The sequence below is a fragment of the Pelobates fuscus genome, chromosome 1, assembly GCF_036172605.1.
Source record: "Pelobates fuscus isolate aPelFus1 chromosome 1, aPelFus1.pri, whole genome shotgun sequence".
NCBI lineage: Eukaryota > Metazoa > Chordata > Amphibia > Anura > Pelobatidae > Pelobates > Pelobates fuscus.
In genome coordinates this window covers 176,060,106-176,080,018 of record NC_086317.1, presented here as the reverse complement: position 1 = coordinate 176,080,018, position 19,913 = coordinate 176,060,106, and the positions used below count along the sequence as shown (strand labels likewise).

At 40.6% G+C, this 19,913-nt stretch overlaps 1 protein-coding gene across 1 annotated transcript in view; it reads left to right on the top strand.

The window, feature by feature from the left end:
• The first annotated feature begins 5,078 nt into the window (after positions 1-5,078).
• HEATR6 (HEAT repeat containing 6) overlaps positions 5,079-19,913 on the top strand; it is a 58,981-nt gene continuing 44,146 nt past the window's right edge. The window contains exons 1-4 of the mRNA XM_063444399.1: positions 5,079-5,325; positions 11,514-11,621; positions 17,556-17,696; positions 19,074-19,189. Of these exons, the coding sequence (XP_063300469.1) occupies positions 5,095-5,325; positions 11,514-11,621; positions 17,556-17,696; positions 19,074-19,189 (596 nt within the window). The 5' untranslated portion in view covers positions 5,079-5,094. The remainder of the gene's footprint in view (positions 5,326-11,513; positions 11,622-17,555; positions 17,697-19,073; positions 19,190-19,913) is intronic.

Here is a 19,913-nt window from a genome sequence, read left to right as displayed (position 1 = left end):
TTTGCCCAGGGGCCCATAAAGGATCACTATAGGGTCAGGAACCCTGGGCCCCTCATGCCTCCATAAATATAGCAAAATCTTACTTTATTCAAGCCTGAAGCTGTAACTCTGCATGCTGTTTGACTCAGAAAAACTGTCTGCTGACATCATCAGAAGTGGTAGCCTGATCCAATCACAGTGCTTCTCTATAGGATTGGCTGAGACTGACAAGGAGGCAGATCAGGGGCAGAGCCAGCATGATTCAAACACAGCCCTGACCAATCAGCATCTCCTCATAGAGATTAATTAAATCAATTAATCTCTATGAGGAAAGTTCAGTGTCTGCATGCAGTGGGAGGAGACACTGAATGTTTGGATACATTTTAGGCAGCCATGACCCAGGAAGGATCTCTAGCAGCCATCTGAGGAGTGGCCAGTGAAGTTATCACTAGGCTGTAATGTAAACACTGCATTTTCTCTGAAAAGACACTGTTTACAGCAAAAAGTCTGAAGGTAATGATTCTACTCACCAGAACAAATTCAATAAGCTGTAGTTGTAACTATAGTGTCCCTTTAAGGTGGCACTGATGGGTAGGTGGGATGGAGGGCTGCGAGGGAGCACTGACTTATGTGCTGTTTCAGCACTGCTCCCTCCGCTGATGCCACCGGGAGACAGGAAATTACGTCAATCAGGTGCCACCGGATCCGGAGGCACTGGCAGCGCATGCATTCCTACAGGACTGGACCACGGGAAGGAATTACGCCTTTCCTCTATTCAATCTTATATCCTGGACCCTGGCGTTTCTTCAATTCTCCATAGGGACTCTGGTTTTGATAACCCTGTTATGGAAGTCTCAGCCTTGGTTCGCACATCTATTGGAAATGTCGATAGATTTTCCTTGCCTAATACCGGACATGCCTTCCTTTCTAACCAATCCAGAAGGGGTGAGTCACAAATTGATCAACCAGGGCCTGCTTCATCTGATAGCGTGGCTCATTTCCAGGAACCCTGGGAAATGGATGTGGATGACCCTGTCAAGGATGTTCCGCAAACAACACTCCGTCTCCTAACGGATAGTTGCGCACCAGGAACTAGATGCTCCTACGATTTGGCTTGGAGAAAGTGGGCTGATTGGTGCATGGGATGATCGTTGGATCCCATATCGGTTCCTCTAAAAGAGTTTTTTCATTTTTTTTACTCAGTTCTTTAAAGAGGGCAAGGCTTTTTGGACCATAAATCTTTGCCGATAAGCGATCTCAGCTGGTCATACAGGCTTGGACAGTATCCTTATCGTTAGGCATTTGCTTTTTTCCCTGACCTCTTCAAGCTTGATATTCTTCCTTTTGGGATGTTAACATGATTTTTAACTTTTTGGAAGCTTGGCCTTCAAATCACGAGCTTTCACTTAAACAGTTTTCTCCAAAACTGCTAATGTTTTCTTTACTTTCATGTAAGCGTGGTGCTGGTGCGTTGGACTGGCAAGCACGTGTTTTTTTTCTGAGCGGTGCATCTTTTAATATTTCCCATATCCTCAACTAAATTGGTCTTTAACCTGGCTTTTCCGGGGAAACCCAACCTTTGTCTTGTGTTATGCCTTAAAGAATATGAATGACGTACGGTATTGTTACGTTCGTCTCAACTCGAACCTCTGTTCATCCCTATTCGGGTACCTCACCTGCCCGTGTCCACACCTACCTTGGCATGTTGGATCAAATGGTTGCTATTTTGGGCGAGAATTGATACTTCAGTATTCTCTTCCCATTCTATCCGGGGTGCTATGGCTTCTAAGGCCTCGATGGCTGTAGATTGGAAGACGTTCTACGAGCTGCAGATTGGTCGAATGAATCAACATTTCATAATTTTTATTTTCAGCCAGTGCAACATTTTTCTAATCAAGTTGTTGCTCAGCTTTGAAATAGCATAATAGGAGCCTCCGTGTCTTAAATAAAATTACCAGATTTTACTAGTAGCATGATGTAAAGTCATGATTTTATTAATTACACAGAGGTGAGTATTACCCTTCCCTCTTTGGATTTACTTATATTTCCTTCTATTTGGTCATACCAGCCGTAGTTTCTGGTAAGTCGAGGAATATTGCCTCGTATGCAGGTAGGTGGTAAGTACCTGGGATTTTATGCTCTACTATGTATTTACTGCCTGTATTTATTGTCATGCCTATGGCTAGATAGCTCATTGTTGAATCTGAGTAACAAACTTTCGATATTACCATATTTTTCTTATCTTTTAGCTTGAACACATCTTCTTCACCAGTTTTCGTTGGATTATATTATTCTGAATTAACGTCCAAGTAAAGGAGTTTTCTCTTCAAGAGTTCCTGTCCTGTTGGTTTTATTTGGTTCCACTGTTATTGGTCTTCAGGTGACTACACAAGAAAGAGGAGGAGTCTAGGAGAACCACACCTTTATGGACTGTACTGGATCCTGATTGGTTGCAGTGTTGCTAAGCTATGTTATGTTTTTTTTACTGATGATTTTCTCTCATATTTTTTTTGTTGTTGCTGCAGATGGAAAATAAAGAAAGAGAAAGCATAATAGGAGCTTCCGTGTCATTAATAAAATCATGACTTAACGTCATGCGAATAGTAAATTCTGGTAATTACGCAAACCTCACAGAATTGGATGAGATAACAAGTCATTCATAGCCACTACCAATCTGAGACAAGCTAACCACTAAGATTGCTACAATGGGAAGGAAAACATTGAGACCCGAGCCTCTATGAAACTGTCAGATACTGTAGCAACTTGTAACAAAAATATATTTTGCATACTTCTTCAAGCATGCGTATAGTTTGGGTTTTTTTAAATCTGGGCCTGAAGCATCCAAGCCAGGATTTCATCAATCCTGTATTGTGTCTGTTTCGTGCCATGCATTATTAGCCTTTGGTCTTGCTGAAATCTAGACCATATTGAGGTTTGGTGGGAGCCTGCTCTGCAAAATATGCAGACTGTGTTATATAGACACTTAATTGAAGCTGTAGTTTTAAAACCTCTGGGAATCTACCTTTTGGACACAACCAGGGCCGGCGCTACCATTAAGGCGAATAAGGCATTTGCCTAGGGCGCCGGCCTCTAGGGGGCGCCCACCGAGAGGTTTCCCGGTGGGCTGCCCTGCTATAGCTGTCTGGGGATGCTGTGCTGGGTGAGTGGCTCCCTCTGCAGCCGATTACCTGCTCGGGCAGTGGGGTTTGCTGTAACCCAAGCAGAGCACTATGCTTCCTGCAGGCAGGGTGAGCCTGTGAACATCGGAAGCACTGTGAAGGGAGCAGGAAGTAGCCTGTGCACAAAGTGCACAGCTCTCCTGCTCCCCCAGTAAAAAGAGCAACATCCTGGACCTCTTCTCTTCACAGCACCCAGGTATGGCATGGTTAAGGGGGATTGCTTACTGTGTGCATGCTTGTAAATGAAGGAGTGTGTTAAATTGGTGTGTTTGTGTGTGTAAATAAAGTGTGACTTTATGTAAAGTTTGTGTTTGTGTGACAGTATGAGAGTGTGCAAGTGACTCTGTGTCTGTGTGTTAGTGAGAATATGCAAGTGACTATGTGTGTGTTAGGGAGAATGTGCAAGTGACTCCGTTTGTGCGTGTTAGGGAGAATGTGCAAGTGACTCCGTTTGTGCGTGTTAGGGAGAATGTGCAAGTAACTCTGTGTGTGTGTGTTAGGGAGAATGTTCAAGTGACTCCGTGTGTGTGTGTGTTAGGGAGAATGTGCAAGTGACTCTGTGTGTGTGTGTGTTAGGGAGAATGTGCAAGTAACTCCGTGTGTGTGTGTGTTATGGAGAGTGTGCAAGTGACTCTGGGTGTGTGTGTTAGGGAGAGTGTGCAAGTGACACTGTTAATGAGTATGTGTAAGTGACAATGTGTATGCCAGTGAGAGTAAGTTAGAGTCTGTGTATAAGTGAGAGTATGTAGGTGACACTGTGTGTGTTAGTGAGAGTGTGTAAGTGACACTGTGTATGTTAGTGAGAGTGTGTAAGTGACAATTTGTAGGTCAGTGAGAATGTGTATGTGTTAGTGTGTAAGTTAGAGGTAGAATGTGTAAGTGTGTATGCCAGTGACAGAGTGTGTGTATTAGTGAGATTGTGTAAGTGACACTGCAAAGGTAATTATTGCAATTTTTAAGAAACTTCAATAATTACCGTTCAGGGTTAACTCCTCTAGTGGCTATGCAAGGAGACGTCCAGTCACGGAAATACCACTGCGAGCGCGGCCATTGAGGAGCCAAGGTGGACCCAAGCCAGCACAAAAGACATTGGTGCTGGAACCATGTAAGTGACAGAAGGTGTTTTAACCCCTGCTGCACCACGAGGGGGGATGCGCTTGATGGAAGGGGAAGCTATACTGCCAGGATAACAAGTTTGTTTTCCTGGCACTATAGTTTCCCTTTAATATCTACTCAGTGCGCCTCTTTCCCTAAATGTCTCTTTAGTGTAATTCAGAGTTTAGTGAATAAACCTCTCAGGGAATGTAGTTGCATTCATAAGGGGGGGTCAAAATGTATTCTTGCCTAGGGCGGCAAGAATCCTTGCACCGGCCCTGGACACAACCGGGTTAAACCATTTGAGAACGGTTTAACCGAAAGTTGCCTCCAGCAGTGATCTCCACTCACCCACAGGCGGTATCCGGTTTCTGAAATTTCACCTTAAGGAAGCGCTGACGCTGACTATTGGCTCCTTTGGGGTTAAACCATTCGAGAGCAGTTTAACCCTTTGAGGTAAGAGTGCCTTGAGGCGCATCTTAGCACCATAACAACTTCATTTAGATGAAATTGTTTTGGTGGCTGCAGTATCCCTTTAAATAGCGTGAACAATGTGAGGAATTTCACATTTTGAAGGTATGTACAAACAAAGCCATCAGCCTGAACTATAAAAAAAAAACCAAAAACAACAGAACACTTACTACTATTCATTTGTTTTTGGTTTTATACAGTGAAGCCCTTGCTAAGATGACAAAGCTCTGAGACCAACCCTGAGAGCTCCACATACTGAGCGGCGGTTATAGCTAACGGCTGCACTCTGTCGCCTGTTTGGAACTCTGACTCCCGGCCAATCGCGCGACTGATTGTTAGTTGCCTTAGCAACAAGTCGCCCAGGAAGAAGATGGCGTCTCGGGTAGATGTGGAGTTATCGCATGGTTTGCATATGCCGGTGGCTAGTGCTGGGGCTCTGCATAATGAGGCCGATGCTGCCAGCGACTTTCACCGGTATTTCAACAAACTGCAAAACCTACAGCCGTCTGACTCCGAGATCTACCGCACTGAGATAAACCTCCTGCTGGATCAGCTCATCTCTCAGGATTACTCCCAGGGAAGCAGTGGGATCCGAGAGGAGGTGGGGAGCAGCACTTTATAAACTACTTTAATGGGCACAGCTACTGGTGCTAGTGATTTGCCTGTAGTGATGAGTTATGGAAGTTTACTTTCATGTTGTTAAAACATGACTGGTGTTTGCCTTGCAGTACAGTGTGCTGGTCTATTTGGTTATTTTGTTTAACATGTATCTATGCAGCAGTATGTGTGTTTTGAAGTTTGCATATTTGTGGATAAGTTTGTAAGTAAACAATATGCCATGCAGTTTTGAATACATCTTTTAGCCTTAATGGGTTACTCCAAGTACCATGACCACATCAGTGATTTAAAGTGGTGATGGTACATTGAATCTGTACATGCATTGCTTCAGTTTGAAACGCTAAAAAATTACTTTCTGGTGGAGTTTTCCACTTGGCAGTATTATCAGCTAGCTGGGAACACTAGAGTTCCATGCTGGCTAATATCAATTTTTGTACCAGACGCCAATTCTTTTCTATAACTAATTGTGATGTGCATCTGGCTTCTGCAGAGCTGGATGCTGACCTTGCCAGATATTCATTGGCTGAGAGCGTCAGCTGACTGCTCTCAGCCAATGAACAACTTTCTGTGACAGTCCTAACAGACAAGAAAAGGTAATTGTATGTAGATATAAAATTAAATCTTTATTAAATTAAACAACTCTACATCACCGCAAACGACGAAAAAACAAATATAGTGAAAACTTGTGCAAAAGCAAATGTGCTCCCCTTCATCTTCATGAGGGGTGGAATACAATGAAGCGATCCATACAGAGCTTCTGGTCATTACTAACCAGTGATGTACATCTCAAAGAAGTCCTTGGCCAATATGTTAACATTACAGTTTGCCGGGGTAAAAACCTTTGTCACTTTTTAGTCCCAAGTCACTTTCAGTCAGAAAAACGACATCGGGAACATGGCTGAGAAACCCACTCATAGGTACGTTTAAGTGTGGGAGATGTGTAGCATGTAAGTTTACAAAATGGGATTCCAAGATTGCCACAGATAGTGAGAGTAAAAACAATTTTAAATTTTTTTTTTTTTTTTAAACTGCAAAACTGCAGGAATTGGTTACTTACTAACCTGTGAATGTAACAAAAAATATGTAGGGAAGACGTTCCATCCTTTTAAGGAGCGCATAAAAGAACATGTCAGATCTCCCAGAAACAATTTAGAAACTCCCATCTCTAGACATCTTAAGGAGTACCACGCAAGCGAATCTAAGGGTTTCAGATTTTGAACATTGGAATTGATCAAAAGAGACCAGAGAAGAGGTGATCATGATATACATCTCAGACAAAGGGAATGTCTGTGGATTTACAGACTTAAAACGTTAAATCCAAATGGATTAAACAAAGAATTCTCCGACTCTCCTTTTATTTAGTCTGGTAGACTGGTAAAATAGTATCCAGTACTTTGTATCAAATTCATCTAATTTGGCTAATCAATGTCAGAAAGTGATTAAAAAATAAAAATAAAGAAGTTTGTTATAAATTTATTTTGATAATCTAAATCCATATAGGGATTTGATGAGGCTGGGATTATACCTGGGTAAATTGTAACATGGTTGGTGCATTAATAGATTAATAGTTTCTCATTAAAAAGTAGTTTAATGGGGGGATGATCTTCACACATCTATATCTATATATATATATATATATATATATATATATATATATATATATATATATATATATATATATATTATCTGCTTATGCTAAATATTACCAAGTCTGATGATAATGGCGAAAATTCCTATGCGATGGACATTTTTGCCCATCAGTCAATGCCCGCTAATAGACAATTTACCCATCAGTTACTTAACATTTATGGATTAATCGGCTATCTCACTTTTGTAGTGTAATTTATCCATTTATTGACTTTAAATCTGGATAATATCTCTGACCTATTTGCTAACAGCAGACAATGGATGACATCACCTTATTAAACTTTATAAACGGCAATATAATTGGCATCCTATAACCATTTACTAATTTCTGGATTGAGTACATAATGTATATGTAGAAAGGTTTAACTGTAGTATGTTTTTACTGAAATTCAAGGGGTTAAATCTCCATTGGAAACCCGATATTGGTATTTAAAGGGTTAACCCCTGTTTTTGAATCTATGACACTGAAAGGGCTTTAAACAATATGATTAATGTGAATTCTTTGGGAATTTCGATCAATTGAGCTTTTTCAATATTAAAATTTTGGCTATCATAAAAGTGGTAATTTGTGGTGTATGTAACTCTCCAATTACAGTGCAAACATTTCTAATGCAGTGATTTGGAGTATACCATTTTACCACAGGTCCAAGCTAGCACATTTTATTACAAGTATCCACTCACTGCTCAACTGCACATATTCCACTTTAAAGGACCACTCTAGTGCCAGGAAAGCATACTCGTTTTCCTGGCACTAGAGTGCCCTGAGGGTGCCCCCACCCTCAGGGACCCCCTCCCGCCCGGCTCTGGAAAGGGGAAAGGGGTTAAATCTTACCTTTTTCCAGCGCTGGGCGGAGAGATCTCCTCCTGCTCTCCTCCTCCGATCCTCCTCTTCTCCTCCCCGTCGGCTGAATGCGCACGCGCAGCAAGAGCTGCGCGCGCATTCAGCCGGTCACATAGGAAAGCATTCATAATGCTTTCCTATGGACGCTGGCGTGCTCTCACTGTGAAAATCACAGTGAGAAGCACGCAAGCGCCTCTAGCGGCTGTCAATGAGACAGCCACTAGAGGACATAGGGGGAAGGCTTAACCCATTCATAAACATAGCAGTTTCTCTGAAACTGCTATGTTTATGAAAAAATGGGTTAACCCTAGAAGGACCTGGCACCCAGACCACCTCATTAAGCTGAAGTGGTCTGGGTGCCTAGAGTGGTCCTTTAAGATCGATATTGGTCAAAGGCAAGCTTTTTATGTCTCCTTTGATATTAATCCATTCATTTAACTTTCTAATTGTGAACTTCATCAAGCTGGATACTTGATATCTACCAGATCCTCACTGTTTCCAACTTGAAAAAAATATTTCTATAATATGTTTCACTCCTAACTTGCAACTCCTAACTTTTGGCTACAGAATTTCTCTCCCTGAATCTCTGGTAGAGAATCATTACATTTATAATATTTAGTCAGTTTCTAAAATCTTTGTACTTTAAAGGGACACCATAGTCACCTGAACAACTACAGCTTAATGTAGTTGTTACATAGTTACATAGTTAGCTGAAAAGAGACTTGCGTCCATCAAGTTCAGCCTTCCTCACACCTGTTTTTTGCTGTTGATCCAAAAGAGAAAAAAAAAAAAATAATAAATAAACCAGTTTGAAGCACAATTTTGCAACAAGCTAGGACAAAAAATTCCTTATTGACCCCAGAATGGCAGTCAGATTTATCCTTGAATCAAGCAGTTATTACCCTACATTGAAAGATTATATCCTTGAATATTCTGTCTTTGCAAGTATGCATCTAGTAGCTGTTTGAACATCTGTATGGACTCTGATAAAACCACTTCTTCAGGCAGAGAATTCCACATCCTGATTGTTCTTACAGTAAAAAAACCTTTCCTTTGCCTTAGACGAAATCTTCTTTCTTCCAGTCTAAACGCATGGCCTCGTGTCCTATGTAAAGTCCGGTTTGTGAATAGATTTCCACACAATGGTTTGTATTGGCCCCGAATATATTTGTATAATGTTATCATATCCCCTCTCAGGCGACGTTTTTCTAAACTAAATAGGTTTAAATTTGTTAACCTTTCTTCATAGCTGATATGTTCCATTCCTTTTATTAATTTTGTAGCCCGCCTCTGCACTTTTTCTAGTGCCATGATATCCTTCTTTAGAACAGGTGCCCAAAATTGCACAGCATATTCAATATGTGGTCTTACCAGTGATTTATAGAGAGGCAAAATGATATTCTCGTCCCGAGAATGAATGCCCTTTTTCATGCATGACAATACCTTACTGGCCTTGGCCACTGCTGATTGACATTGCACATTGTTGCATAGTTTGTTGTCTATAACAATTCCCAAGTCCTTTTCGTGTGTTGTTATCCCTAATTCGCTTCCATTAAGGGTATACGTTGCTTGTGTATTCTTTACGCCGAAGTGCATAACTTTGCATTTTTCAACATTAAATTTCATCTGCCATTTGAGTGCCCAGTCCTCCAGTCTATCTAAATCCTTCTGCAGCAAAGTAATATCTTGCTCACATTGTATTATTTTACAAAGTTTTGTGTCATCTGCAAACACTGAAACATGACTTTCAATGCTGTCTTCAAGATCATTTATAAAAATGTTAAATAGAAGGGGTCCCAGAACAGACCCCTGAGGGACACCACTTGCCACCTCTGTCCAGCTTGAAAATTTACCATTAACGACAACTCTTTGTATTCTGTTTTTAAGCCAATGTTCTACCCAAGAACAAGCATTTTCATCGAGACCGATTTCCTTGAGTTTGAACACTAATCTTTTGTGTGGAACTGTATCAAATGCCTTGGCAAAATCCAAATAGATCACATCCACTGCAACACCCTGATCTATACTTCTACTTACTTCTTCGTAGAACGCAATCAAGTTAGTTTGACATGACCTGTGCTTCATAAAACCGTGCTGATTTTTGCTGATAACCATATTCTTCTCAAGGAATTCTTGAATATTATCCCTTAATAACCTTTCAAATATTTTACCAGCCACAGAAGTTAAGCTCACAGGTCTATAATTTCCAGGCAAGGATTTTGAACCCTTTTTGAATATAGGAACCACATCTGCCTTCCTCCAATCCTCCGGAACACTTCCTGAAAGAAAAGAATCTTGAAAGATTAAAAACAGAGGTTCACTTATTTCTACACTTAGTTCCTTAAGTACACGTGGATGGATACCGTCAGGCCCTGGAGCTTTGTTTATATTAACTTTCTTTAGTTGCTGCAGCACATTGTCTTGAGTTAACCAATTACAATTATTCTGCAAGTTTTTAGTAGCAATCATTTGCACATCTATTGCCATGGGTTCTTCTTTAATATATACGGAGGAGAAATAGTTATTTAGAATTCCTGCCTTTTCTTGGTCTTCATTAACTAACACCCCCGTTTCAGTTTTAAGTGTACCTATACTTTCATTTTTGGGTTTTTTGGAATTTATGTACTTAAAAAATGCTTTGGGGTTGGTTTTGCTCTCTTTAGCTATCATTTTTTCATTTTGAAGTTTAGCAAGTTTAATTGCCTTTTTGCACGCATTATTTGTTCAGGTGAGATCTATAGCTCCCTGCAGGCAATCTAATGGAAACACTGTATTTTCAGACGGCCACCAGAGGGACTTCCTATCATGCATGGCCCTAAAAAGACCTTGTACACGTCAGACGTATTAAAATACGTCTGACGTGTGCAGTAGAGAGAAGGCACTGTTGTGCGCACCTTCTCTCTCCTGCCTATCAGCAGAGGAGAGGGGGCGGGCAAAGACCGCGAGCTGAGCTGTCAGTCAGCTCAGCTCGCGGCCGAGCACACCGCGCGGTAGTGCGCTCAGGACTTCATAGGGCGGCATGAATGCCGCCCTATGAAGTATGTGCGCATGTGGAAGCATCTGATTGCTCCCTGCTCGTGCCTGCCTATTTCGTCATTTTGACGTAATAGGTGGTGCGGCTTCACGAGGCTCCCGGCGCTGGAAACAGGTGAACTAACTATGTTAGTTTCTTTGTTGTTTGCTGTGATGTAGAGTTTTTTTTTAACTCAATAAAGATTTAATTTAATGTTTACTTACAATTACCTTTTCTTGTCTGTTAGTACTGCAAAGATAAATCACTTGATACGATTTGGTTTGAGGTTTGGTCCCACTGTTTGAGATTGTATCTTCAATTTCTTTCTTTTTTTTTTGTATATATACTTAGGTTATGCCCTACAATACTCACCTGGCCCTCTCTGGCTTCAGGAGCGTTTGGCATTTTGTTCTGTCTGAAGCACCTGAGGTTTTTTTCTTTAATTTAATCTCTATTGCCCAATGCTTTTAGCAAAACACTCCACATACAAACTCAAAGTATTATAAAATCTTCAAATCACTGAAGTGACAAAGGTGCTTGGAGTAATCCTTTAAACATTTTGAGCAAGGGTAAATGTGTTATGTTTCATTTATGTTTGCGTATTCATTAATGCCTCAGTTGTAAATGTTAACATGTATGGCATTTAATATGCTTTTTATGTTTGTTGCAGGAAGTATGTGCATTATTGACTCAAGCTTGCCGTCTAGTTCAGCTTAGCCAGGAGCACCTAGTGAGCAAAGTGTGCCAGCTTACACAGTATTTACTCAACAGACTTCAGGTACAGTATAATGTTTGAAGTTAATTAAAATGTATTTATATTTTACTGGCATTTATATAAATAAATCATGTTTGGTTGTAAATTTGTAACAATGGATAAACAATGTGTTTAGATATTTGATTTTGATCCAAGAGCAGTGGTGTAGAGAGTAACAAATACAATGGCACATTATACTAGGAAATCTATATATAAAAATGAAATCCTTGTAACGGAGTTCCCTGTACCCCGACTGGGTACCTCCGCCAAGGACCGCTTCCTAGCTGGAACAGGGGACAAACCGCAGCACTTCTGCCCACAGTCGCCGTGACTTGACTGGGGCCCTGGAACCGCTCCTTCCTGGAGCTGAATGGGGAATTAGCTCTAGTCCTTACAAGGACTTTCCCCGTTGAATCCCCTGCAAGCTGGAACAGCAGACACAGTTTTGGAGTGTAAGCTGGAATAGAATTTTAATGGAGGCACACTGGTCTTTAATGCAAGTTTCCCAACAATGGTGACACCCAGGTGTACCTTGTTGGGCACAGGGACACAAAGTGAATAAACCAATAAAAACAGTCATACAGTGAGACACTCCCATACACAAACAATAGAATCCCTCCCCTGTGCTTGGGAGATAATTGAATCAGGAACTGTGCTAATCTAACCCAATTATCTCCAAGCACAGAAAATCATAACATTTTATGAAACCCCAAAAAGTACCTTAAAAACACATAAAACCCCATAAAAGTTACATCCCCTGATCACCCAGATCGGTTCAGGGGTTCAAAAATTTCCTGGAAGTCATAGTTTTGACCGACCGTGCACATGGTCCTATGCCCAAAACCGTTCGAGGGAAATCAGTGCTAACAGTCGGTCAAGTTCGGTAATCTTTTACAGGTTTCCCTGCAGGGCCCATAGTCTGTGGGCAGGAGGCTGGCAAGCAGGCTTCTCCAGGAGCTCGTGGCAAACTCGGGTAAAAAGGGTTTGCCACAATCTTGTACATAAATTGCAGACCTGTATAATGATGTCAGATATGTTCATAAATGGTGTAAATTCCTGGCCTATTTAAAGGACCCCTAAAGCTACTCAGACCACTTAATGATGTGGTCTGGGTGTAATGCCCTTTCAGTTTGAACACTGCAATGTAAAACATTTCAGTTTCGTAGAAACTGCAATATTTCCATTGCAGGGTTAAACACAACTCTAGTGGCTGTGTTCCTGACTGCCACTAGAGGTCTTTCTCTGTGAGAACCAAGTCAGACTTGATTCTCAATCAACTTGTGATCCTAAAGCAGCATTTGACTGGTGTAGCGCAGCAATTTGCCGGTCATGCGCACAGTCTCCCAATTCTTCACTATGAAGGATCTTGGCCAGGGAGGTGCTGCCTGTATGGATATACTGTGGGTGTTGCCTGAATGTATATACTGTGTGTGTTGCCTGAATGTATATACTGTGTGCGTTGCCTGTACACTGTGTGCAGAATTATTAGGCAAATGAGTATTTTGACCACATCATCATTCCTGCCTCATCATTTATGCATGTTGTCTTACTCCAAGCTGTATAGGCTCGACAGCCTACTACCAATTAAGCATATTAGGTGATGTGCATCTCTGTAATGAGAAGGGGTGTGGTCTAATGACATCAACACCCTATATCAGGTGTGCATAATTATTAGGCAACTTCCTTTCCTTTGGCAAAATGGGTCAAAAGAAGGACTTGACAGGCTCAGAAAAGTCAAAAATAGTGAGATATCTTGCAGAGGGATGCAGCTCTCTTAAAATTGCAAAGCTTCTGAAGCGTGATCATCGAACAATCAAGCGTTTCATTCAAAATAGTCAACAGGGTCGCAAGAACTGAGAAAACTCAAGCGTGCAGCTGCCAAGATGCCACTTGCCACCAGTTTGGCCATATTTCAGAGCTGCAACATCACTGGAGTGCCCAAAAGCACAAGGTGTGCAATACTCAGAGACATGGCCAAGGTAAGAAAGGCTGAAAGACGACCACCACTGAACAAGACACATAAGCTGAAACGTCAAGACTGGGCCAAGAAATATCTCAAGACTGATTTTTCTAAGGTTTTATGGACTGATGAAATGAGAGTGAGTCTTGATGGGCCAGATGGATGGATTGGTAAAGGGCAGAGAGCTCCAGTCCGACTCAGACGCCAGCAAGGTGGAGGTGGAGTACTGGTTTTGGCTGGTATCATCAAAGATGAGCTTGTGGGGCCTTTTTGGGTTGAGGATGGAGTCAAGCTCAACTCCCAGTTTCTGGAAGACACCTTCTTCAAGCAGTGGTACAGGAAGAAGTCTGCATCCTTCAAGAAAAACATGATTTTCATGCAGGACAATGCTCCATCACACGCGTCCAAGTACTCCACAGCGTGGCTGGCAAGAAAGGGTATAAAAGAAGAAAATCTAATGACATGGCCTCTTTGTTCACCTGATCTGAACCCCATTGAGAACCTGTGGTCCATCATCAAATGTGAGATTTACAAGGAAGGAAAACAGTACACCTCTCTGAACAGTGTCTGGGAGGCTGTGGTTGCTGCTGCACGCAATGTTGATGGTGAACACATCAAAACACTGACAGAATCCATGGATGGCAGGCTTTTGAGTGTCCTTGCAAAGAAAGGTGGCTATATTGGTCACTGATTTGTTTTTGTTATGTTTTTGAATGTCAGAAATGTATATTTGTGAATGTTGAGATGTTATATTGGTTTCACTGGTAAAAATAAATAATTGAAATGGGTATATATTTGTTTTTTGTTAAGTTGCCTAATAATTATGCACAGTAATAGTCACCTGCACACACAGATATCCCCCTAAAATAGCTATAACTAAAAACAAACTAAAAACTACTTCCAAAAATATTCAGCTTTGATATTAATGAGTTTTTTGGGTTCATTGAGAACATGGTTGTTGTTCAATAATAAAATTAATCCTCAAAAATACAACTTGCCTAATAATTCTGCACTCCCTGTATGTATATACTGTGTGCGTTGTGTGCTGCCTGTATGTGTATATATTGTGTGCGTTGTGTGCTGTCTGTATTTAATGTGTGTGTGTGCATACAGCGTATATGTAGTGTGTGTGTGTGTGTGCTGCCTATATGTAGTGTGTGTGTGTGTGCTGCTTGTATGTAGTGTATCTGTGCTTCCTGTATGTAGTGTATGTTTGTGTGCTGTCTGCATGTAATGTTTTTTTGTGTGTATGTGCTGCCTGCACATAATGCAGCAGCAGGAAAGGGATTTAGAAGTAATTATTTCAGATGACTTAAAGGTGGCATACAATGTAAGAGAGCAGCAGGAAATGCTAGCAGAATGCTTGGTTGTATAGGGAGAGGTATTAGCAGTATAAAGAGGGAAGTGCTCATGCCATTGCACATGAATTCTCAATGTAACACAGGAACTGCACTCAATCTTCCAACCTTAGAACCTGGGTGCAACCAGATCCGGGTTCAGCACCAAATCCCACATGTAATACTTCAAAAGAAAGGTTAAGGGCACTCCAAGGGTTCAATTTCAGAAATTCAATCTGAAATTGAACCTTTGGGGTGCCCTTATCCTTTCTTTTGAAGCATGCCGTTGTACAGAACACTGGTGAGACCTCACTTGGAGTATTGTAGGCAGTACTGGAGTCCTTATCTCTAGAAAGATATTGATACTTTAGAGAGAGTTCAGAGAAGGGCTACTAAACTGGTTCATGGATTGCAGGATAAAACTTACAAGGAAAGATTAGAGGAACTTAACATGCATAGCTTGGAGGAAAGACGAGACAGGGGGCATATGATAGAAACATTTAAATACATAAAGGGAATCAACACAGTAAAGGAGGAGACTATATTTAAAAGAAGAAAACCTACCACAACAAGAGGACATAGTCTTAAATTAGAGGGACAAAGGTTTAAAAATATCAGGAAGGATTTCTTTACTGAGAAGGTAGTGGTTCCAGCTGAAGTGGTAGAGGTTAACACAGTGAGGGAGTTTAAACATGCATGGGATAGGCATAATGCTATCCTAACTATAAGATAAGGCCAGGGATTAATGAAAGTATTTAGAAAATTGGGCATAGTATATGGGCCAAATGGTTCTTATCTGCCGTCACATTCTATGTTTCTATGGCTTGAAAATTATAAAGCTTTATTTTCGGTGACAAAAATACAATTCACTAAGACTGCCACTAGAGGTGCTTCCTAGTTATATTCAGCCTCTCTACTCTGCATGGAGGTACTGAATCTTCTCCATAGAGATGCATTGATTGATTTCTACGAGGAGATGCTGCTTGGCGCAGTGCAGTGTTTTGCCATGCATGAACAATAGCCTATGGGAAAGCATTGTATTGGCTGAGATAATCAAGATTATCTCAGCCATGGAGGCAGCGCCAGCTGTGAGTAAAACGTGAGTAAAATACCTTTCCTATGGTATGGTCGATCACCTTTAGAGACACACTCACTGACTGACAGACACACTTAGAAATTCACTCACACATTATTATTTTTTATAATAATAATTCATAGTCACCATCGTGACCTGGCACCTGGGATTTTTTGAGCACTTGTGTAATTAACGTCCACACAGCCTTCCTGGCTTTGGGAGAGCTGGATAGGATCATTTCCCTAGGGTTCAGTGAAGCTGCTGTGATCCTGTAATCGTCAAGCTTTTCTTGCTCTGCATGTGTTTGTTGCAAGTATGCAATATGTGCGTGTGTTGTAAGTACGTTATGTGTGCTGCCTGCCTGTATGTAGTGTGAGTGAGTGTGCGCTGCCTGTATGTACTATGCCGTATTGGTCTTCATGTTCCAGCAGGCAGTCTGCAGCTATCCCCTTCACTCCATACACAAGACTGCCAGCCGTCAGGATATGATGCCATAAGCTCTGAGTTGCACCTTCTTATGCCTGGCAGTGTACTGCAGCTCCAGCCGGCTCTAGGCAAAGGCAGACGGTCCTTCCAAGGCATCAACACTTTCTAGCACTGCTTAAACAATAGAAGGACTACTAGCTCGGCGCCTGAACTGCATGTCCCGGACATCGGTGATATAAATTCCACATCCTTGTGTTGTCTGATAAACTTTTCCACTTACCGATTTCATGTATTGTAAATTTCTATACAGCTGCAGGTAGTAAGTATAACACTGACCGCTCCAGCCAGAGTGAACTGAATTGTACTGTATTGCACTTGGTACAAGGTCAGCAGACCTTCTACAAAAAAACAGGAGTTACAGCCATTTTACAAAATCATGGAACGCAAAAAATGAAAAATACCAGTTTAACCCCATTCCAGTAATCATTTTTCAAGGCATTGTTTTAGATTCCTCCCAAATGAAAAAGCATAAGTTAATGAAAGAGACCTAATTAAAACTTTCCAGACTGCATAGATGAAGCTATTGGAAGGGTTAAAAAAAAGTTTAGGCTTTTTTCCACGTCTTTTTTTTTTTTTTTTTTTATCAAGTTTAAGCCACTGTCATTGCAGTACATCTCATCATCTGAGAAGGGCATGGTTTACAGACTTTCTAGATCTATTGAAAATGGGAAATATTGTTAACATCTATGTCTGATTTAGTGGTTCTGTCTTGCTTCTATCCATGCATTCTAGAAGCTATTCAGGTCTTGGAGATTGGGAATATTTCAATTCATGATAAAAATGTCACAAAGTTAGTCACAAAGTTCGTATAGAGAAAGTATATAGAAAATATGAGAAATTAAGCAATGTTTCTATTTCTTCTCCTCTTTTGCAATGTCTGCCCTGTCTTTGCCAGAACTGAACTGAACTGTGATGTAACATGCTAAATTTTATATAAAAAGGAAAAGAAAAAAATATAACATTACATAAAAAAGGTTAACATAAGTTATACAGTATTTTCAATATTGTTTTGTTTTTTTGTTTTTTTCAATGGTGACATTTTCAGAAGAGTGACAGTACCCCGACAAACAACCATTCATGTGTCTTGTTTATATTCACAGGTTGTCGTTGATGAGAAGAATTTGGATTTTCTTCTTGCATTTTCCATCTCTGCTTTGAAACACTGTAGTACTTGGACACATGTTGATATCCTGCATGCTTTGGCAGCTTTAGTCTATAATAATGGACATAACTGTCGGCAGGTAAGATGTTCAACCCCTTTTGGGACCAACCATAATGCTTTTAGTTAAAGGGATGCTCAAATGCCTAAATAAAAATTAATATTATGTATACATTTAATTATGTATTGTTTTTCATTGAAGGTATGTCTAAATGCAGTTTGCAAAATGCACCAGATCTCTTATCTAAAGCCTTTGCAAGCCAGCCAAATGTCATACTTCCCAATGCACCTCAATAATAAGTCTTTGCAAGGCAGATGCTTTGAGCAAACACCTGCCTCTTGAATTTAGTTCCACTGAGATAAACAAACCAGGAAGTAACTGGACCGGTTGTCTGACAGGAAGGGGGTATAAAAAAGTTAATTTATAAAAGTGCCAGTTTCTATTTCAGTGTGCACTTTTTGTTAAACGAAAAAAGACACATTCTTCACACATAAAGCACTCTAGGAAGCTGAAGTGCTTTATTGGTTAAGTAGCATCTCTTTAACCCAAAAGTGCAGAAAATTATTTTAAAGTGAAAACTCTCTTTGAAAGCATAAGCAAACAATGTGTACAGTATAAGCTCACTTTTTAATTTCTGCAATCCAGTATCGTAGATGCATACTTAAATATATAGTGTAGTAATTTATTACAAATTGAGAGAACTTAAGTTATAATAATGTCACAACAAAGCATACCCATGTGAAAGAGCTGGGGATATAATGCACTCACAAACTCAAAATTGATTGTTGGCAAAAATTAGCAGAACCTTCTATCTTCTTTTTTCCCTAAAGTTATTGCATATAGTGAAAAATGAGAAACAAACACATTACTTAAATTTTTAAAAAAAAATTTTTTTATTAAAAGTTGCAATCACAAAAATAATAATGAAGTAAAGTATCACACTTCACCCAATCTGAGAGATGGTTCAAGGTCACCGGAAAACAGGAACAGTGCCAAAAAAAAATAGAAACATAGTGTGTCTCTCTTAGCCCTACTCGTTTTGCCCAATTCCAGACTTCATTAGGGGAATCAAAGCGTCTGTGTAGAACATTCTTTCTGCGTTATAAATCCATCAAGGACCACCTCAGAATCCCTTGAGCCAATCTGTTGCTGTGTATTGTAGTGTTCCACCAGTTGCTAATTGCAACTCAAAGTGCTCTGGTGTGTTCCAAGATTAAGGAAGTCACTTGCGTGTTTGTGTTGGGATCACATTATCATGGGATCCACTTGTGTTCCTCAGCAGGGACTAAGCAAGCTATAGAGGTCTCTCTGAGCTTTTACCTCAGAGTTCACATATTCTCTGTTGTTGGTTGTAATATATGTGTTCCTGCTCCCAAAGTATTTTTGATGGAAGCTTGCTTAAGTCCTCTAACATTTTTGTGCAATATAAACCCAACAAATCTTTTTACTTTCTCATAGTATCTTCCTGATTTATTGGGTAAAGATGGAATCCTGGTGGTGTTATGTAATCCAAGTAAGTCAGAACCTGAATTATGGAGAGCTTCTGTACACAGCATGGCTAATCTATGCATCAGGTAAGCATATTCTTTAACATTCACAATTCATATTCTGTAAGCAATAATAATTTGATTGAAAAAGTGTTTTTACCTTTAAATTAAAGGGTAGTTTGTTCACTGTACCTTGAAATCAGTTTCCCACCTAATGGAACTACAACCATGACCACAACCTTCCATTCCTCTAACTTCCAATACCTTCTCCCTTTAGAATTGTAACATTGGAAATGTATATATGCTTCATCTTCATCCCTCTCTCTTTTCATCTCTCTCCCCTCCTTATCTATATTAATTTATTTTTTATTAGTGCCATCAATTTCTACTTTATCTTCCAATGTTATCCTGTCCCACTCCATCTGAGTTATTTACTTAAGGGACACTATAGGCTAGGTGAAGTGGTCTGAGTGTAGTGTCCTTGTCAGGGCCTGTACAAGGATTTTTGCCGCCCTAGGCAAAAAAAATGTTGCAACTCCATTTGCTCCACACACACTCATGCAGACTGACCCACGCGCACACATTGACGCATGCAGACTGGCCCATGCAGACACATACACTGACACACGCTGATCCACGCAGGCACACGCCGACCCAGACTGACATACACAAATTGTTCACAAATACGGATCCCCATTGACCCACTTACCTTTCTTAATATTTGACTGCATGTCATATGTTCCTTGCCGCTTCTTTGCGCCTGGCCGCCACTTCCAATGGGTGTCAGCCCCGCCCCTGCTATACCCCACCC